Below are 22,282 nucleotides of genomic sequence, written 5' to 3' on the forward strand. Positions count from 1 at the left end.
TAGCCTTGCCCTTTGTTAGGGCTTGAGCATCCAGCTGTTGCCTGGTGAGCCGCACGATCACATTAACCACTTCCTTGCTATAAATATATATCTCCCATGATTTTTTTTTCTCTGCCTGAACCTGACAGATATATCAGAAATTACTGCCCTGAAGTATTTTGTTTGCTTTTAATTTTTATCCTTGTTTGACTTGTATGTAATTTAAATAGCCAATTGTTCTTCAAGGCTCATATTAAAAAAACAACACCCTCTTCAGGGCAACCACTTAAAAGTTTTCAACCTCCACATCCCTTGTTTTAATTTTTTAATTATTTTTATTTTTGCCATAGTGGGGATTGAGCTCGGGGCTTCACCTGTCCTAGGCAAGCTCTCTACCACTAAGCCTTTAACCCTAGCTCCCTCAACCTCTGAATTTCTCAGCAACATGTAGATGTTTCTGCTTCTTGATTTTTCAGTTGTAAGCATGATTTATTGACTATCTACTCTGGCTGGCCCTTTAACCAGCCCCCTATTGCCTAATTATTCCATCCTCCTGGTATATTTAGATTATTATTTTGATTATATCAGCATTCAATGTTGTTATTATGACTATAAATATTATTCATAGCTGAGCTCTGAAGTCTTTTAATCCTTTCTTGCATTCTGCTTTGTGTTCCCTGATACTAATAAATAAGTATGTGATATAAACGGGTGTTCCTGTCTGAGCTGGGCATGTTCCAATCAACTCCATAGTTGTCATCTTGGGATCCCATCCATTCCAGTCCTGGGGATTCATTTTACTTTTCTCTTGGGATGTGTCTCACTCAATCCTGTGTTATTGTCTTTCATATTTACTCCCTTGTTTTGGAGGAACATACCCTCTGGTAGCTTCCTGGGAACAGATACAAGAAAACAATTTTTTTTCAACTTTGAATAACTGAAAATGTTCTGTTCTCATATTTTATGTAGAAGTTTGGGTGGAAATGGGTTTACTCTTAGAATTTTAAAGTCTTTCATATGTTGTTGTTTCATTTCCACTGTGGCTTTATCGATGTCTAATGCTATTCCAATAACTAATACTTTATTTAAAACAAAACCCACCTGGTTTTTTTGATGCTCTTATTGAATTGTTTATTTCTGTTGTTCTTAAATTCTAAGAATTTTATTTTGTGTTTATTCTTTTTTAAAATAGTATTTTCAAAATAATATTTAAAAATATTTTAAATTTTCCTGAGATTTAGAATATCACCTATATCTGATGATGTTTAATGGTAATATTTTAAAACATTTTCTTCTCCTGGATATCACTTTTACCTGGTGACATTTTTCTATTTGTTTTGGTTTCTTTTTTTTTCCATATTAGATGACTTCCCAAATTCTAGGAATTATTGGAAATGAATGAATATATGTGTGTGTATATATATATGTATGTGTGTTGTGGGTTATTCCGTCCTCCTAATATATTTAGATTATGATTTTAATTATATTATTATTTGATTATATTGTGTGTGTATGGGTGATGCTTTTTAAATGTGATCTTAATTGTAGGGCAGGGTTTTTAAGCTGGCATTTGGATTTGGATGGAATTTAGAGATATGTGAATTTGAATAGAGAAGAAAACGTCTTTACTTTCATTTAACCTCTATTAGAAATTTAGCAATCTCTTCAGTCCTAAAACTAGACAATAAAACACAGTAATATACTAGAGCATTACTAATAAATTACGAATCTTCATCTGAAATTAGTTTTGGTGGATATCTCAAAATATTTGTGCTGGTTATAAATTAAAATTACGAACTTATTAGATCTGCTATTAGATTTTACAATTTAACACATCTAGAAATACTTAGTTACTAAGGCACAATTTTTTATGTTTTATTAACTGTATGTTAATATAATTGGTTTTCTTTGAGAATCTATGTATTTTATACTCTCAGTTATTTCTTTTCTTCTTTCAAATTAGAGGAATCCCCTGGGCAGCAGGTCCCCTAGTCCCCCTCTATACCAGGCAGTAACCCCACCCTCAGCTGAACCTAATATGTCCTGTGTGGGGGTGAGCAGAGGGTAGGGGACTGGGTAGGGGTGGGTGGTGTTTTTCTTTTTCTCTCTGTGATGAGTGTGCTCTCTCCTCTGCTGAGACCAGCATAAATATATTCTGAGTAGTGGTGGGGCAGGTCTGGGCTTCTTAAGATTTTGTCAATAAACCCTTTGGCTTTTAGTGCCTTCCTCATTCAGGGAATGACTGGTGGCATCCCTTCCCGAGCCTCAGGGAGTTTTAGGGTATGCTTTGACATGGTGCTTCTTGACCACCCCTCTCTGCCCTGCTCCATGAAGGCAGCTACCACTCTTGCTATCTACTTTTCTGCCTCACATAATTTTGTGGCTGTTGTCCTTCTCTTGTTTTCTTTGTCCTTGTGGGTTCATCCCTTAAAAAAAAAAAAAATCAAAACCAACCAAACAAACAAACAACAAACACTGCTATCATTTAATCGACTTGCAAAAGCTGAATGCACATGCACTTTCAAATGTTCTAACATTGTAGATTGAGTTTCTTTTATTGGGCTAAAACTGAAATTCAGGCCTGTTGGCCATATTAGAGCAAAAACATTCTTTTTTTTTTTTTTTTAAGGTTTAAGGGGCAGTGGATTTTAGATTGGGTAGATAGGGCTTTAAATGCCTTCAATATCCCTGGCTAGCTGTGTTGACCTGACCCTGGAGAAGATTACCAAACCGCTCTGTTTAAGGTCCATCATTTCCACCTAACAGGGATCTTGCGATGGTTAGATAAAAATAAAATTGAATTGTGCATTGAGCATTTGGAAAAGAGCCCCATTTGTAATGGGAATTAACAGATGGCATTATCTTGTTATTACTGTTACTTAAGGAATTCTCTAGTTTGGTACTGGGGAATCCACATGGTGTTCGTACCAACAGCCAGGAGGTTCTACTTTGTTGCAGAGCAGAGTTATTCAGGGATGGCAGTGCCTCTGTGTTAATGAGGGCTTTGCTGAGGGGATGTCTTGGTTTCAGTGAACACAAAAGGTAACACTTCCTTTAAATACCTATGGTCATTTAAAGGGGAGGAAGGTGGGATCACCAGCATGGCTCATCTCAGATTCACTGGCCACATTCAGGGAGCACTCACCTCAGAGACTCTTGCAGTACTTACTCTCCATTAGAAAACAGCAATCTGACAAATGCCTTATTTGACAGAAGTCAGGCTGCATCTTGGAGTAGCAGCCATGTGCCTCAAGGTGCCCTCCATGTCCCTGGCCAGTCAGGGCATGGCTGACCATGCTGCATCCTTCCTTGTGGCTTCCCGTGACCTTACCATCAACCTCAGCTTTGTGGTGCCCAGGAAGCTGGCATCTGCTCCTTTCCTGACACTGTGCAGGGCCTCACCTCTCAGGTTGGCCAGCTGGCCAGGAGACATGGGGCTGGGGCCCCCCAGTTTGACCATGAGCCCCCCCTCCCCCAGTGACCAGTCTGCATACCTGCTTGTCTAAACATCAGTGCTTGCCATCCCCTTCATCCAAATGGTCTGGTGCTAATTCAAAATTTTGAAGTCATTGAATATGAGTCCATTGCAATTTGTCAATATAATTTAATAACCAGGGGAAATTGGGGGCTGGTGCTTGGTATAATTTTCTCTATATCTGCCAGCTTTTCTCATGGATGGGGGTGGGGCAGGGGGTGATGAAAAAATGTGGGGACGAGAGTGACTGTTTTAATTTCACCTGGGGCCGTAAATCAATATTCATTTATTATTCAGCCAGCACTAGCATTTCCCTGGATGATACTCAAGCACATGTAGTGTCAGGATGGTTTGAAATTTGTTCTCATTAGGAAGGTAAAGGATGCCTTTTTGCAGGCATAAGCAAGTGAGCCCTCTGAACTACCCGCCTGCTGTCTCACATCTTATGAAAAGGAACATGTGGGTGTGTGGACAAAAGGCCGGTTGGTTTTTCATTCTTGCTCTCTGTCTGGTGTCAGTGGCCACAGTTCATTGTGATCTGGAATTGCAACCTAAGCTCAACATAGGAGGTGACAACTGGTACTGATGGGGGAAAAAAAATCTATCCAAGGTTTTCCAGTGAGCAGTACCATGAATACGAATGTTTTGAGATCAGGCTGTATGGGAAGATGAGAGTGGAAGCCAGTAGGACAGAGAAACTCGGCGTTACTATGTTAGAAACTGTTGCAGGCTGACAACCGCTAGAAACAAAGACCCCCTGCTCTGCATGAGGATGATAATGGATGAGAAGATGAATCAGCTTTACAGATATTAACTCACACCCCCACCTCTTTGTGGGTGTAGAGGGTATTGGGTGGGAGTGATGGGCAGAGCAGGTTGGAAAGGGGAGAGGGATTGCATTGAGATGTCCTGAGAGCTGAGGTCTTCCTCAGTGATTGGACTGACCCTTTTAGAGACTGCTGTAGGCCCAGATGGGAGGTTGTTCTAGCAGATTCTCTACCTCCTGACATTTCACTCTGATCTTTTGACCTGAAGGTACATCTCTTCTGAAGGCAGATGGTCTCCCAAATCAGGGGAAAAGATTAGACCCTATCAGCCTCCCTCCTATTTCATTTTCTGCCCCTGGCATCAATGATTGCCCAACTCCATTGGGAACCTAAATAATAAAGGCCCCGTGTCAGTAGAAGGCATTTAGATTGAATTATGAGAAGCCTTTCATGGGGAGGGCTGTGACACAAATCAGAGTTAGACCCCAGGACCACACAGAACAAACCATTGATACCTGCACCATCATGGATTGAATTTCAGAACATGTTCCCAAAGAAGTCAAATTTAAAAACTAATACATACCTTATGGAGAAATGAACCCATGGTTATTGAAGTCAGAAAGTGGTTTGCAGAAGGCTGAGAAGGAATGAGGGAACCGTCTGTGGTGCTCTTCTGTCAGGATGAGGTTAGCCCTGTGGTTTGCTGAATTTAAGGACCTATCTTGTTTGCTACTTTTTGGCCATTTCCCAGGTCATGATCACTAACTGCTCCTGTCCTGCTCTTTTCTGCACCTCTCTCTAGCTACTTACTGCTATGCTTTGCTTTATGTCAAGTTCTGAGGGAAGCCCAGCTTGTTTCTGAATTAGCACTATGCAATATGACCTTCAGTGACAATGGAAAAGTTCTAGAACTGCACTCTAACATGATAGCTCAGAGCCATGTTAAATATTTGAATGTGATTAGTCAAATGAGGAACTGAGTTTTCAGTTGCATTAATTTTTAATTCTAGTTAATTTTAAATTTAAGCACACATCTAGTTCATTTTAAATTTAAGCATACTTTTAAAAAATCAGGGTATGAAGGGGGTTTATGCTTCTCCCTGAGAAGCTGATATTTGAGCAGAAAAAGTTAGCAGAGGCAAGGTAGTAAGCCATGTAGGTGTATAGAGACTCCAGAGACAGGGAATACAGCACATACAAAGGCCCTGAGGTAGGAGCATGCCAGTCATTATTGAGGATCAGGGAAGAGACCAGGATAGCTGAAGCAGAATAAATGAGGGGTACAGTGATAAGACACAAAGGACATCCAGTCAGATTGATTGTGTTTGACTATTCTGTGAAAAACTGAAAAAGATATCATCCTATTGTTGTATAACAGGTCATGGGAACTCTTTACCAGCTCACTAGACTGCATATGGGACAGTGCATAGGTCATGTGTCTTCCATCTTCCAGGAGAAAGCTGACAGAGGCTCTGGTCTGGCTGACCAAGGTCTCCTGAGCTAGCTTACAACAACAAATACCACACATCAGCACAAGAATCCTCACCCAGATCAGGTTTTGTCAGCTCTCCCTTAATTGCCTTTGAGTTCTAAAATTAGCCTCTGGTTCTCACCACATTCCAGCCTAGGCTGAGAGAACTGGAAAGGACGGATACTGTCAGGCTTCAGAGCAAAGCTGGAGGGGACAGGATCCTTGGCTTGGAATAAGGCTTTGCCATCATGTATCTCTTTGCTTTCTGGGGAGACATGGTCTCTTTCAAAGGTTTAGTTTCCTAATTGAAGCATGAATTAGATGCTTCCTAAGCCTTTTCCCCACTTTAATCTTATGTGATTTTTAAGATCGCCCTATGTTTATGCAGAAGCTATGCTCTTCCTTGTTTGGTGATAGTCAGATTCAGAGTCCCAGAAGTGTGTCTCTGTGACTTATTCTCCAAGGTAAGACAGGATTATTCTTGACATGGACCAAAGACTTTGGGATGTGAACTTTTTGTACCACTGGGGCCTGTCAGGTTCTTGGTATTCCTTTATGAACAATTTATTCCATCAGGATAGGGTGTTGTTTTTCATATGGACCAATGAAGTTGGGAAATTGGAGTCCAAGCTTCATTAGTTCATAGGTGGACTTATCAGTGGCCCCTGTCACTTGCCATCTGTAAAGTAGAAAGCAGATTGGGAGTAGGTGAGGTGGCTACTTCTATGTCCTTATGTTTGGGTTGGGGGGGGACCATCTTAGAGCATTTGAAGTGTAATTGAATCCTATAAACTGAGGGGGCTCCTAAACAACAGGCATTCTCACAGTTCTGGAGGTGGGGAAGTCCAAGGTCAAGGCTTCAGTGGATTTGGTGTTTTTGAGGGTCAATTTCCTGGTTCATAAATGGCCATCTTCTTGCTGTGTCCTCACATGGGGAAGGAGACCTTATAAGGAAGGTCTCTAATTGCATTCATTAGGGTTCTATCTGCATAACCTAGTCACCTTTCAGGTACTCTCCCTCCTTGTATCAAATTGCCTTGGGTATTAGGCTTCAACATAGGAAGTCCGTCTGTCCGTCCGTCCGTCCGTCCGTCCTTCCTTCCTTCCTTCCTTCCTTCCTTCCTTCCTTCCTTCCTTCGTACTGGGGATTAAACCCAGGTCCTTGCATGTGCTAGGCAAGCACTCTACCACTGAGCCATACCCCCAGCCCTTTGTAAAATTTGAGACAGGATTTTACTGAGTTGCCCATGCTGGTCTCAAACTTATGATCCTGCCCCAGTCTCTTGAGTAGTTGGAATTATAGATGTGTGCCACTGAGCCTGGTTTAAGAAATGAATTTTGGGCTTTGACTCTCTAGCAGGGACCTTGGGCTGCTGTCCACAAAGGGCATGGGGAGCTCAGCAGTCCTGTGATGGGCATGGGGAGGGCTGTTGCTGTCAAGCCTCGTCTGCCCATGTCTTGACTGGCAGAGAGGGAGGGGAGGGACATGTTCATACATAGCTCGTGTCTGGTCTTGAGGTACAAGTGAGGCCTCTCCTTTCCCTGCCCCTATGAGCTTTTCCTGAGGTAGGTGTGCAACCTTAGAATCCTAACTTCTACAGAGCATTCTATGCTCTGAATGCTTATGTCCCCAAATTCATCAGTTGCAATCCTAACCTGCAGCATGATGTCACTAAGAGGTGGGACCTCTGGGAAGTGATTAGGTTGTGAGGGCAGAGCTCTTGTGAGGGGGATAGTGCTCCTTGCCCTTTCTACCACACAGCTAGAATATATGTCTCTGAGAAGAAGATGGGCCCTTACCAGACACTGAATCTGCTGCCCCCTTGGACAGTCCAGTTTCCAGAACCATGAGTGATAAATTTCTATTGTTGATAAGCCACCTAGCTTGAATGTTGTTATAACAACCTAATGGACAAAGATAAGGATCCAGATGACAGATTACTCTATGAATAAACATTTCTACATTGGTCTTTACAAAGTATCAGATTTTGTATTATTGATTTTTTCTATTGTTTATCCATTTTCTGTGTCATTGATTTCTTTTTCTCCTTCCTTATTTCCTGGGATCAAATCCAGGGTCTTGTTCATGCTAAGCAAATGTCTACCATTGAGCTATACCCTCAGCTCTGTTTCATTGATTTCTGTCTTATTTGGGGATTTAATTGACTTTCTTGTAATCCTTTCTTAGAGGGAAAGCTTAGATCATTTATTTGAGGCCTTTGAATATTTTCTTATGAACTATTTACTATAAACTTCCCTCTAAGCCAATTGTTTTTGCTTTGCTCCACTAATTTTAATATGCTGTTTTTCTCTTACTTTAGAATATTTTATAACTTTCTAGTAAGTTGATGCTTCCTTCATTGAATTGTGAGCTTTTAAAAAATGTGTTATTTTGTTCTATATTTCTGAATATGGTGCTATTCTGTATATGATTCTGTTGCTGATTTCTAGCTTAATTCCATTATTTGTCAGAGAATATACTTCATATAATTTGATATTTTTTCATTGGCTGTGTTCTGTTTTTTTGGAACAGAATGTGGTTTCCATTTATTAATATTCCATGTGTTGTTGAAACAAATGTGTATTTTGCTCTGGTAGGGAAGACGGATCCTTTGTCAGGTCAAGTTGGTCAACAGTGTTGTGTGCTTACCGATTTTCTGTTTATTTACTTCATCAATTACTCAGAGTGAAGCATTAGAACCTTCATCTCTATCTAGAGGCAAACATGCTACCACTGATGTGGCTAAGTGGTGAAACAATTAATTTTGAAGTGTTCCATTTTCTTTTCAGTTCTGTCAGTGAATGCTGCTGTACATATTGTCTTTTTCATACATGCATGGGTATAGTAGTAAGATAAACTCACTTATATGGATGGCTTGGTCAAAAGGTAGATACACTTGAACTTTTCAGAGAAATTGCCAAATTGTTTACTTGAGAGATTCAACCATTTTGCACTGACATCAGAGTTGTATAAGAGCCTATTTTTTCATAGTCTTGCAATAGTTTTGTTTAGGTAAAAAATGATATCTTATTGTAGTTTTGATTTTTTTTCATTGCTTTTATAAATGAGTTTGAACATCTTTCATATGTTCAAAATTCATATTAATTTAAATTGTCTTTTTTGGGGGGTGGGCAGAACTGGGTATTGAACTCAGGGGCCCTCAACCACTGAGCCATATTCCCAGCCCTTTTTTGTATTTTATTTAGTGACAGGGTCTCACTGAGTTGCTAGTGCCTGGCTTTTGTTGAGGCTGACTTTGAACTCGTGATCCTCCTGTCTCAGCCTCCCAAGCTGCTGGGATTACAGATGTGTATCACTGTGCCTAGTTAAATTGTCTTTTGCCCATGTGTGTTTTCTGCTTTATGTTATGTCATTGTTCTTTTTCTTATGAACTACTGTGAATGCTTTATACATTAAGATTAACCCTATGTGATGTTTCTCAGTTTGTATTTGAATATGACATTCCCTGTGTGTTTTAATTTTCATATAGTGAAATAGATCATTCTTTTTAAGGTTTTGAATTGATTCTATAAAAAAAAGTCTGTCACCAGTCCAAGGTCAAAAAGGGGAACATAATTTATGTAGGGTTTGCCTTTAATGAATACTTATCCTTGACTCTGAATGGGTGGCTAATTTCCATAAACGTTTTTGTCCTAATCTTCCATTGGTTAGTGAAGATTCAAGTGTGAGAAATTATAGCAGCTAGGCACTGGTAACAGTGGGAACCGAATGCATATGTGGAAATGGGTGTCCTTGTTATCATGGAGTCCATAGTTCAGGGACAGGCAAGGTGATTATGAGGCTATAAATGAAGCATCCTGGTACAGGATGTACTTCCAGGTCCTGCCACCAGCTGAGTGATCCTGGGCAAGTCATTTACCTTCTTGTGCCTATTTTTGCATCTTGTCAGGTGCCCAACAGCCCAGCTGTGAGAATGGAGATGACAGTCATGGCTGTCCTTTGCAAGAATCACCAGCAGTGCATTCCTGCACAGGCTACAGGTCCTCACCATTCGTCGTGCCTGCTCTGGCTTCTGGCATTCAGGAAGGCATCTTCTCAGAAATGCCTTCTTTTTTTAAATTTGAAGACGCTTGTCTTGACTTGTGCTTCCATAACAAAATGTCATCAACTGGGTGGATTAAAGGAGAGGAATTTATTCCTTACAATTCTGGAGACTCAAAGTTCAAGATCATGATGGTAGCATAGTCAGTAACTGGTGGGGGATCTTTGGGTTACACTTGGTCTTTCCCTGGTGTGGGTAGGGAAGGAAGATTTCATCTGTTTTCTTTTTATAAGGACCTAATCCCATTATTTGGGGCCAACCCTCATGATCTAATTTAACCCTAATTGCCTCCTAAATGGCCCCATCTCCAAAACCACCACACTAAGAGCTAGGGTTTCAACCTATGGATCCCTAATGGGCTGGTGTCTGGATCAGGCTAATGGTTCTGTCTCCTTGGCATTATGCTCATGCTAATTGGTATTCAGTGAGGCCGCAGGGTGGAGAGAAGAGCACTTTCCCCTGAGAAGATTCCTCGGGCTCTGGGTATGGAAAACACAAGTCGTGGGATGGGGATTAGTGGCTCTGAACCAGGAAACAGATTTCAGATGGAAGATTGGCAGGTGCAAGAAGATGCAAGACATAGTTAGGATAGAGGACATGCTTTATTCAGTGGTGGCCATGGCTATTAACTAGCCCCCAGCCAGTTCCATTTTTAGCCCCTCTGGCCCCCCAAGTCTTTTCCATAGGCATATTTTATATGCAGGCCAAACAAAGAAGGCACACTGCCAATGGGTTACATAAGGGGCACATGCTCACAAGTCAGTGTTTCTGACCTTGAGTGTGTATCTGAATCACAGTGTTTCTGGCCTTTACTAACCATAACATAGTCATTACCAGCCCTGGCTACACACTAAAAACATAACATAACCCACTTGGTGAGGGAATGTAACTATAGCCATTTTTGGTCTTGGTGAGGGAATGTAACTATAGCCATTTTTGGCCTTTCCCAATGCCACAGAACTGCTAGAAATTTGAAAGCTGGTTTGGGGAGAGGGACTTTGGCAGGTATACACCTGTCAGGCCCTCCTTGGGTTCTGCTGCAGAGTTTATTTTTTTCAAAGACATATTAGTTCAGCAGTGGTAAGCCATACTCTGGAGCTTTTGGTGAAACTCAAAGATGGCCAGGGTCTCCCCAGAGGGGATTGTTCCTTCAGGGCCAGGCCTGGGAGCAGAGGGTTGTTGGTAGAAATAATCTATAGACAGGAAAACCTGCCTTTTTTCATATTGTCTGTCCACATTTTTTAGCTTTCAAATACTTATGACACTCACTCTGTGCCAGGCATGAGGTCTTTTGAAATAGCCCTTTGAAGGCTATGTCAGGGTTCAAGCAGAGAAGGGAGACTACTAAAAGTGATACAGAATAAAGCACTTGCAGTAGGAATGAGACTTTATATGGTGGCGGTTGCTGGTGAGTAGTCCCTATAGGGCTGCCAACTCTCCTGAGGATGAAGTTGGGCCTGAAATCAGCAGGCTGGTGGTCAGGAAAGACCTGGGTGTGCAGTGAGTGGGCAAGCACAAACTGGTGCTGGGAAAGCCTGCCTGGCACGGCACCTGACCTTTACTCTCTCAGCTTCTGAGCACAGATAACCTGCAGAAGAAGCTGGGAGCTCTTGCTGTGAAGCTGTCAGAGGGCTTGGCTTAGGCCTGGGGGAAGCTTCAGACGGTCTTCCAAGAAAGTGGAAGAGGGCAGTGGGCTGGCTGCTGCCCTCCCAGGTGAGCCTGCCATCAGCACACACCTGAGCTGCAGCAGTGACTGGATGCCTTCATGACCTTCAGGAATTAAAGGCTGCCATTCCCCTTTCACTTCCCTCTTCTCACACAGACATCCCTGGGACCAACTTGAACTTGGAAACATTTAGGAAGAAATTTCTGAGGCATGTAGCCAAACTTTGTGCCCGTGGTATGTGGTCACAAGGGATACTAGGATTTGTTTCCTTTTTGTAGAGAGGGACACTGAGAGAGGAAAATGGGGAGGGGAGCTGACTTGCTCACAACTACACAGATAATAAGTTGGTGCCTGGAACGACTGCCCAACACTCCCACTTTATGACATCAGGAACCCACTCCCTGTCCTCCAGGAGTGGACCTCAGAGTTGCCCAGTCCATGGAGGGCTTTTCTAAGAGGTTAGTTCTCAGGAGAAGAGAGGACCTCAAGACCCCACCCCCCTTGATAAGCCACTGTGGATCCTAATTCCCTTCTCTGACAGGTCTTTGCATTCTATCTGGAGTAGATTTTTCTAGGTAATAAGTTGCCTGTGTTCCTTTTATAGGAATGCTTACTGTACTTTTTCCAGCTCCCCAAGAGTACTTAATTTAGCCTTTGGTGGAAGAAGTGTGTGGATAATGTGTGTGGATCTTCAACAAGAATCACTACTTTTATTGCAAGTCAGCTGCTTAGCAGTATTTCCCTGTCCCTTATGGAAGAGAGAACTGAGAGTACAGAGCTGGACTCTGAAATCCTAGTAAGGGGAAGTCTGAAACTGAGCAGATCTCCCAGGCACATCCCTGTGCTGTGGGTATCCAGGCCTGCCCATCAGCAGTGAGCTGCCTGAATTGGCAGCCCCAAGACAGGACCAGAGCCATGGGTGACTCTTCTTGAAATGTGTCTGGGGAGAGAAAGGAGGGCACACCAAGTCCCAGTTCCCAGAGCTTATGTGGGGTAAGCAGACTTGATCCATCTCTAGAAATGTAGGGCTGAGTCAGGCTTTGCTTGGAGAGAGACTGAATAGAGCCAGAAAGGCTTCCAGCCCTAGGTAGCAAAGGGATAACTCAGATGTCTCCTATGGCCATGGTGCATTTATCCACAATGCTATTGACAAAGCTGGGGACTTGATTGTAATCTCCCTGTATTTCCACTGAAGGTCTTTTTCTGGATCTCACTCAGGACACCATGTTGTGTTTGGTTGTCACATCTCCTCAAACTCTTGTCTAGGACAGTTTCTGGGTCCTTCTGTATCTTCCTGACCTCGACATCTGGCCAGGTATCATGTCCAACTTGCTTCAATGTTTCTCACAATTAAACCTGAGGCTTTATTTTTGGGGGTAGAACATCATGGAGGTGAAGGGCCCCTCCTGTCACATCACTTTGCAGGGCTCATATCAACACAAGTTAAGAATGGTGTCATTAGCCTTGGTCACTTAGTGAGGTGGTGTCCTGGGCTTCTCCACTGTAAAGGTGCTAATGATTTTCCCTTTCCTACCCTATTTGTTAGATTTGAGTCACCATGTCTAGGTCATGCTCAAGGGAAGAGAGTGGGGAGGGGGGATTGATTTCCACAGTTGGAAGGAAGGAGTAGCAGAGAATTCCCCCACACACATGGTTAAAACTACTGCAATGCCATCGACCTGTATTTTGGGGGAGGTACCTTGATGCTACATTGATATTTCTTTCAAATGATCTGTTCAGTTTTGAGCCCAGGCTGAGTCCCTTTTTCTCAGTTTCTGTCACTAAGCTAGTGAATTTATTAATAAAATGCTTCAGGAGAATCCTATTTCTTTGTGGATGTGTGATGCCATGTCCTATTTCTGCTGGCAGCTGCATTTTAATACTGGAGAATCTGGAGGCTGTGTCTCATGGGACTGAGGCGCGGGAGCTCAGAGCTGAACTCAGTGGGCCTGATGTCAGGAGGTGGTGGTGTGTGGGTGACTCACTCATTTGCTTGCAAACGTAAGCTAACAACTCATAGGAAGTGTTAAGGTAACGTCAATAGCAGACTGTATTTTTAGATGCCATTTTTCCCCACCCGGAAGGCTTTATTTCAACTCTCAATTGTGTGACTTGAAGAAAAAAAAAAGGTTTTTAGGAACTCTGGTCATAATTAACCCTGTGGTTATTTCAGGTGGCTCTGTGTTGAAAGGTACTTAGGCCTGTGATGTGTTCCAAATTTTTCAATCAACTGCTTTGGGAGTTATCTGTGGAAAACTCTACTTAGATGCCATTAGCATTCTAACCAACTCTGTTATTGATCAATGATTGCCACTCATTTTAGCAGAATAGTGAAAAGGTGAATCTCCTATGGGGAAATAAAAACATAATGAATTTCTAAGTAAATATACACCTGGATATCTACGTTTGGTTATCTTTTCTAAATTCCAGTAGTGACATGACTGAAGAGGAAAGCACAGCGTACACCCCGAGTTGGTGGCAGCATAACTGACTAATTATTTGTACTTGGAGCAAAGCTGATCTTCAATGTAAGTGGTTTGCAGATGAACTGTTCTAGCAGGAGATGAACTGTTGAAATCTGGCATTTTCTTTTCTAGGATGATTTCCTGTTCAGTGTCTCCATTTTAAGTGGGATCCTTTGCAGCATCCTGGCTGTGTTGAAGTTTATGCTGGGAAAAGTTCTGACTAGCAGAGCACTCATAACAGATGGTGAGTAAGGCCACTGTGCCCTGATCTCTGGGGGCTGAGCTCACAGCAAGGAAAGGTGCTGTTTGGATTACTTTTAGATGCTTGTCTTGCAGGAGAGCTCAACAATTTGGAATTCATTTGTCCCCATCCTTTTCTCCCCAAACTTTTGATGATTCTCCTGGCCCTTGTATCAGCACAGATGTCTCATGCCCTGAAATTTAATAAACTCTTTGTGAATCACTCCTGACCCCTTAACAGAGAGACTTGGGCCTCTCAGCCTCTTAATCAGGAAGCACAAAGGTTTCCTGGAGTCTTAGGTTTGATGCACTATTTCAAGTAAAAAGGAACTGTGTTTTCTGCATTCTACAAGCATTTCCTCTCTGTACTTGCCATGTTTCTTTTTCTCCAGCTAGTGAACCTGCACTCAGGAGTTCAGGTCAAAGTCACCAGGTGCTTGCACTGAGGAAACCATCCATGATTTCTCTGCTTAAAAGCCAAACCAGCTAGAAATGTCCATGTGTATCCTCATGGGTCAAGAGGAGCTTCCTATGTGGACTTCTGAGATGCAGAGAATCTGGTGTCTGAATGCAGGAAAAGTGCATTTCAGATCCCAAACTAGCACTGACATATAAATAAGATTTGACGTTCAATTCTTCATGTCCATTTTATTTTTATTCACTCCTGAGCACACATAGAGTCTAGGAGGTCAGGGTAAAGCAAGGGAGGGCAAAGGGCAAAGGCTTGGCATGTATCTGTATAAAATAGTGCAGAAATAACTAGGATTTTTTTTTCCTTAAGGCAAGAAACATTCCATCCTCTGAAACTCTTGCGGTTATAATTGAAATGCATTAATGCAGAGGGATGTGGGTGGCTGGCTGCATTGTGGTTTTAGACTGGGAGGATGGCACTGCAGAGAGCCCTTCTTGCCCAAGTGATGGAGCATGGGGACGCAGTGTGGGCTGTGACTCCTCCTCCTGTTCCACATTGATGCTCCATGTGGAGCTGGGCTTTGGATGCACGGGGTGGGGCACAGGGACATGAAACTGAAGGGCTGTTTCCACTCAGGGTCTCAGTTCAAGTCCAGGAATCTGTATGGTCCCAGTCCCCACCACTGGCTCCTCACCCTCCACTTTTTGCATCTGCAGCATTTTCTCTTGGGAAGGCCAGAGAAGGCCCAGGATGTACAGCCACAGCTTCCCTGGAAAGAGCATCACCTATATGGATAGATGCAGGTGGGAGTTATGTGATCTGAGATTCTGACTTCAAAACCTGAGGCCCCCAGATTAGATGCTAGGCAGCTGACTACCATTAAGCTCATGGCATCAAACTTTCTTAGGATATTTGTTAAAATCAGGTTCCTGACGTTTCTGATTCCAGGACCTTGACTGGGGCCCAGGAATGGTCATTTTGCAGCAGTGTCCCCACCCATGTGGGCACACTGAGGTTTGGTGCTGTCTCCATGGTCATATCAAGGGGCCAGGTATAGCGTCACTCCAGGAAAGGTGAACCCTGCAGGGCCCAGTGCTCCTGTGTGCCATTGGGCCCTCAGCTCTCAGAATCAGTTTTGAAGGGACCACTCCAGCTGGTGCGCTGTTGGCTTCTGCCCTTACACAGTGTGGGCTGGGGAGGCCTTTGGTTTGTGTACAACCAGTTTTAATCCATGAAAACTGTATGAATGATAACAGGATTGGCTGCCTGGACTGAACCCTGCTCTTTCTGCTCTTCTTTGAAGTGGCATGAAGGCCTTGTTTGAAGAGCAGGGAGGGGAGCCTCAGGTTCTCCCTGTGCCCAGATACTGCCTTCCTCAGTCATAGGGTGGGAAGAAGTGAGAATCCTGAGGATCAACGCCGATGGAGTGAGATGGCGATGAACCCTGAATCAATGGGTTTTATGGTCCTGTGTCTTGCGTCTGGAGCTCTGCTAGGTGCTGTGTGAGCTGGGGAGACCAGCTTGCCATGCAGAGTCATGTCTTTCAGGTGTCTGCCCTTCAGGTGTCCTTCCCTGGACTCCAACTAGGGTTGCAACCCAGTTAAATAACCCCTATGGTTCTCATTTCATGAGAAGGACAGAAGCAGACCCAGGAGGTCTGTCACCCACCCAGACGTCATGGCATTAGTGGTATCAAGTTGACCCTAACATACAGTGTCCTATAAGACCTGGGATGAACTGTGCCCTTTCCTACCTGGGGCAGATCCAGAACTTGGGTCAAATGTTCACCCAAGTGTGATTTTTGTGGTCTGGTGTTTTATAATGTGAAGAAGAAAATGCCTCCCTCTGCTGCAGAGTCCTGCTTTTCTTAAGAAGGAACAGCACAGAGGTGCTTGTGAGCCAGTGGAAGAATGAGTGGGCGTGGCCATATGTCTGGGTTTGGATTTTACAGCCTCTGTTGCAGTCCCTTTATGTCTCTCTGAAGGACATAGTGCTGGCCCATGTCTTTAGGGCACAGGGCGTGACATCATTGGCATGTTCTAAAGAGCCCTCTGGATGTCTGTGGTGGAGAACAATGGAAGGAAGTGTGATAAATGCAGAAAAGTCTATGCAGAGATGAGACCTTGGCCCTGGTAGAGGAAAGTGGTTTAATGGGTAGGGCTTGGGAATAAATGGCCGTGGGGATTTAACAAGAGAGGATACAGAGAGATGAGTGCTGTTCCAGAAGCTGTCCAAGCTATTAACCAGAAGGGGCCCCCTGCTTGGTGGGAGTAGGTGTCTCTGGCAAAATATTCAGTAGTAATTACAGCCTCTGGCTAATTGTATTGTCTGGGATCTGGGATTTACTCCTTTGTTGATTAGCAGAACTGGAGAGCAATCTGTAATTACCTCCTCTCTGTTCTTCCCTCCCTTTGGGAGGTGGGCAGGGTGGGTGTGGGGAGCCATGGCTATCATTAACGTTGGGTATTCCCTGAAGGATGGGTCTGGAACACATCCCCCAGGTCGGCTACCCTGTCAGAGCTAAGCCCAGCACCTTCTCTCCAGGGGAAGCAAGTTGGCAAACTGCTTTCTTTGCAGGGAGAGAGGGAGGGTGGCCCTTACCTGTCACCTGTGGGTTTCTGGGTCCTGTGCTAAAGCTATGTGAACTGGGTCAGACTGACTCTGCCAGGTCCTTTGTGACCCGCACATTCTCACACCTGGAAGCGGGTCTTTAGGGAAAGGGGACTGCAGGGTGTGGATGAGGGAGACCATGGTAAGTTCCAGACTAGCTCACTCTGTGTTGTGTGGTCTTGTCTGGTTTTGTTGCTTGATATTTAGTCGACATGCATATGGTGCCTATCAGGACTAGGAGTAAAATGGGTTTGTAGCCAATTCAGATGGAGGAAGACTGTGAGTGGGCACCTGGGGGAAAACTCTGAACAAGAGCCCCAGCTTTGGTCCTGTCCATAGGAGCAGTTGTGGCAAGTCAGGAAACCCCCTCTGACCTAGGGGCCTCTAGGGACTGCTCTCTTCCAACTCTTAACAAGAGTCTCTGATAATTTTTCAAGCATATGAAAAACTATTAGAATATTCTGCATCAAGTTAATGTGCCTAATTACAGATTCTGATCTTGTTATTAAAGCTTCTAATCAAGATGGTCCCCGCCATTGTTTTGTGCCACTCTACCTCGTTAGCAGAATTTTTTAAAACAGCTCTGAGGGGACAGGGCCAAGCTCAAGTGAGTGACTGCTAGAGCCTGGTGTGCTGCTGTAGGTGAGAGGTCTGGTGCCCAGGCTCTTCCCTTGGGGTGAATGGGAAGCCTCCAAGATTAAGGGATGTGGCAGCAGACATGGAATCTGTCACTAGTCCCTGTGTGCCTCTCCCAGTGTTCTCCTGCAGGATCCTAAGATGTGAGGCTTTGTAATCACAAAACAGTGGGCCAAACAGAGCAGAGAGCAGCTCCCTCCTAGAAGATGTGGGCAAAGGAGGTGAAATCCTCAGCGTGAATCAGACACCTGTGGTCACACCCTGGCCCCTGGGCTGTTCTTGATGCTGGTGGGCACAGCAGGGCTGACTTGGTGGAGCTAAGTGGACATCTAGTGGCCATCTGGGGAACCTCAGGCCTCTGCATCTTTTCTAAGCATCATTGGGGTTCAAATTGTCAGGACCACAGGTGGCTGGTCTAGGCAAGGGCTGGCTCCTTCACACAGGGGACAGCAAAGCTACAGTCATCCTGCACACCTACCCTGATAATTAATTAATGCAGCTATCATTTGCACCTCTGATAAATGCCAGACTCTATTGGAATATAGATAGCAAGTTTGAAGGACAAATTCCCTGTCCTTAAGCTTAGTTTTTAGTGAAGAGAGAAAGATGGTAAAAGAAAAATGGCAAAAATAGCAGGTGGTCAAGGATTATGAGAAAATACCAGGCAGGGGTGAAGAGGTAAATGGGCACAGTGGGTAGACAAAGTACTTTAGGGGCTCTGAGTGGCTACCTGGGAAGGAGCCCCAAAGATAAGGGGTCTCAGTGAGCAGACACTGAGGGGGCCAGGGTAGCTAGAGTGAAGTGAGGGAGGAGCAGTAGGGGTAGTATGGGACAGGCAGGAGGGGGCTGGTGGTGTCAGCTGTGAAAAGTTTGGGTGAGATTTGAAATAGATAATGATTGGCTTTCCTTAGAAAGTTTTAGCTTTGTCCACTTCTCCAAGTGGTTGCTGGCAAGACCATGGCTTATGGGAACTCTGGGCAGGAGGGGAGTGGGTGCAGATGAGTTTGGAGGTGGCAAGAGGGGGGGGATTTGAAAATGCACTGGGGAGGTAACAGCAAGACCCACCTAATGGTTGGACTTTAGGTGTGGTATAGGTCAAGAATGGGCTCTTGAATTTCTGGCCTCCTTACCTGGGAAGAGGGTGGCACTGAACACAGAGAAGGTGGTGGTTGGAGGGTGAGATGTTTAGGGGCAAGAATTGAGATGTATGCATTTTCAGTTTGAGAAGCATGTGTGTCTGTAGCTGAAGGGAAAGGTTGTTAAAAAAAATAGAACTTTTAGAGAACTGGCTTATGGGATAGGAGAAGAGTTTAGATGGAGAAAGAGTTCAGAGGAAGAGCCCAAGTGACTCCAGTGGGCATGTGGAGGAGGAGCAGCAAAGGAAGCTGAGAAAGAATTGCTAGAGAGGAAGCAGGAAAACCAGGAGATGGAGGCTGAAGAAGGCAGTTTACAGAGGGAGGGGGACTTACCTATCTATGTGGCAATATGGAACCATGGATGAGCTCAGCAAGGGTTTTATGAGCAGAATAGGAGGTACAAAAATGAAACTGGCTTAAGAAGGCAACTTTGAGCAGATTTCATAAAGGGCAATAATTCATGGAGGTTGAGGAGGGGGACATAAATGGGAATCAAGGAAGAGGTTGGGTGGGGACATGAATGGGGTTCACCCCAGCCACAGTGACCCAGGTGAATGGGGTGGGCCTTACACAGAGAAGCTGCTGTTCCAGGTGAGTGTCGGGCTTGGTGCTGGTGAGATGAGGTATTCTTGTCTAAATCTGTGTGCTCAGCTGAGTCACCAGCTGACACTTTGAGTGATGGTAAGGTCATTGCAGTGTGTCCCAGGCCAGTCCTTGAGAGGCTCTTGCAGGCCTCAGGTTTAGCTGTCTCATTTTCATGAATGGGGAGCAGCCCCTGGAGGTCTGTCCTGATAGGACTGACCCAGGCTTTGCTCAGATCATCCCTGTCCCCCGCCTGCCTCCTCTCTCCTAGGAGTACAGACTGCATGAATGTATTATCTCAATTTTCTTGCTTGTAGCCAGAATGAGGGCTTTGAGTTCAGCAGACACAGGGCTCTGTTACATGAGGGGGTTGGGGGGAGGCTGCCCCAGGAAGGAGGTGGAACTTGGAGCTCCTCTCAGGGATACCATGATGGTAAAACAGGTGAGGACCCTTGTGGTTTATGTCATGGGGAAATTCCAGAAACTGCCCTAAGCCATTCCCTTTCTGTGTGGCTTGTGACAACTCATAGGTAAAATGGAAGTGAGATGTTCAAGTTGTAAAAGTTGTGTTTCTTCCCTTTCTGGTTTTTATTGACATTTCTTCAGTTATGTCATCAGTTCAAAACTTTGCATTCCTCTTCTGGGATGTTAGTGCTGACGCTGGAGGGAACAGACACAGGCTCAGATAGAATCCATCCCTGCTCTTCTTGCTCTAGATAACTTTGGTTTAATTATTGAACCTCCCTTACTTAGTGATTTCATCAGTAAAGTGCATAATATACCCTCAAATTGACAAAGTTTGTATGTATCTATAACACCCAGATGGGTACCTGGCTCAGCATACACTCAACAGATGTGTGTAAGCCAGGATTTGAATGTCTATTGTGTGCCAGGCATTGTCTTGGGCTCTGTGGATTCAACAGGGAACTGAGCTCCTGCTTTTCTCCTAAGGTCTGCATTCTAGTAGGTACCAATGCTGAGCCCCACTACCCTGCTCACTCTCTTATATGGGCATAAGTGCTTAGAGATGAAAGCAGGTTAAGGGTGGAGACTGGGGATGGCTATCTCCAGGGAGGTCCCTGGTGACAATTGAGGAGGGACTTGAGCCATGTTGGTGTCCTAGGTGATGAGAGAGCTCTGGGCCGCATCCTTTCTGCGTGTACTCCAGGATGTTGAGGCAGGCTAGTGGCTAAGACAGATCTCTGAGCACCACCGTCCAGCATCTCTCCTCCTTTTGCAGGGTTTAACTCCCTCGTGGGTGGTGTGATGGGCTTCTCCATTCTTCTGAGTGCGGAGGTGTTCAAGCACAATGCGGCGGTCTGGTACCTGGATGGCAGCATAGGCGTGCTGATCGGCCTCACCATATTTGCCTACGGGGTCAAGTATGTTTTTTCTTTCATATTTGTTTTCCTGGTAGCCAGGAGGAGAGCCACTCTTGCCACCTGCTTCCCTAGTCAGAAAATGATAGCTCAGGCTTCTCCTGATCCTGAACTGTCAAGTGGTCGGAAAAGCCTCTTCCAGGGGTCAGTTCTCCTAGGGGTTGTTGGCACAGGAGGCAAAGATCCTAACAAGAGTATTAAAGTGTTTGAACCACAAAAGGTCTCCTTTACTTTTGTCTGATGTCTTTATGGTCCATCAACTAATCCTCCCTTTAGCCCTTCATGACTTGGAAATAGAGACTTTCTTTCTCTATAATGCTGATCTTCAGGATGCCCAGGCTAGCATCTTGGGGTGGCTTCCTTACCCATGCAGCCTCCTGCCACCCATGGGTAATGCTCTAAATGAGTTGGGAGAGGCCAGGTAGCACCATTGGGCCAGAGGCTGCACTGTTAGATTTGGAGAACCCTTTGTAAAAAGGGATGCTCAGTGCATGTTGAGGAAAAACCCACATGGAGGGCACTCACTGAAGAAGTGGCACACTGGCATGGCCAACTCTGGATCCAGCATCTGTTTCTGAAAGGCACTGTGCTTTTAAATGTTAAAACCCTTCCCAGCTCCCACTAGGACCTCTATACTCAAAACCAGGAGCAGTTACATGTGTTGGTGAGGAGCGGGGGGGGGGGGGGGGGGGCGGGGATGGGAACATGTATGGTGAGCCTGCTTTGAAGAATAATTTGGCAGTTTTTCAAAATGTTAAACATGGAGCTACCACTGGACCCCGAAATTCTGCTCCTTGGGATGTGCTCTGGAGGACTGAAGCCAAATCCATGCCAGAACTTGTACCCAAATGTTCATGGCAGTGTTTTTCATAATGGGCACAGGTAGAAACCACCCATTACCTGAAGAATAAATACAGGGGGCTATTATTTATCCCTAAAGGGAACGGAGAACTGGTACACAGTATGACTTTGATGAACTTTAAACATTGTACCAAATGAAAGAAGCCAGATAAAGGTGGCCCATATACTGTATGATGATTTCTTTGGATTTGCCTACTCTGGATATTTTAGGCCGAAGTGGAGTATTGGTTGCTAATGGGGTGAAGGACTGCTAGTGGGAATGGGTTTCTTTTTGGGATAAAAACATTCTGGAATTAAGGTAATGGGGATGATTACACGAATTCATGGACATATTAGAAACCACTGAATGGATACCTATGGTACATGAATGACCTCAGAAAACGAGTCTCCTCTGTTCTTCCCCAAACTCTGCAGTGGGCCCGGTTTCGCAGTGACAGTGTCTGTCTTCCTGTTTGCAGGCTTCTCATCGACATGGTGCCAAGGGTGAGGCAGACGCGACACTATGAGATGTTTGAGTGAAGGTGGCCCTGGGGACCAGG

At 44.5% G+C, this 22,282-nt stretch overlaps 1 protein-coding gene across 1 annotated transcript in view; it reads left to right on the plus strand.

Moving 5' to 3' along the window:
* The window catches only part of Tmem163 (transmembrane protein 163), a 198,332-nt gene extending 176,050 nt beyond the window's left edge, over positions 1-22,282 (plus strand). Inside the window, exons 6-8 of the mRNA XM_026379696.1 lie at positions 14,020-14,131; positions 20,744-20,885; positions 22,202-22,282. Of these exons, the coding sequence (XP_026235481.1) occupies positions 14,020-14,131; positions 20,744-20,885; positions 22,202-22,262 (315 nt within the window). The 3' untranslated portion in view covers positions 22,263-22,282. The remainder of the gene's footprint in view (positions 1-14,019; positions 14,132-20,743; positions 20,886-22,201) is intronic.

The sequence above is a fragment of the Urocitellus parryii genome, chromosome 1 (genome assembly GCF_045843805.1).
Source record: "Urocitellus parryii isolate mUroPar1 chromosome 1, mUroPar1.hap1, whole genome shotgun sequence".
Taxonomy (NCBI): domain Eukaryota; kingdom Metazoa; phylum Chordata; class Mammalia; order Rodentia; family Sciuridae; genus Urocitellus; species Urocitellus parryii.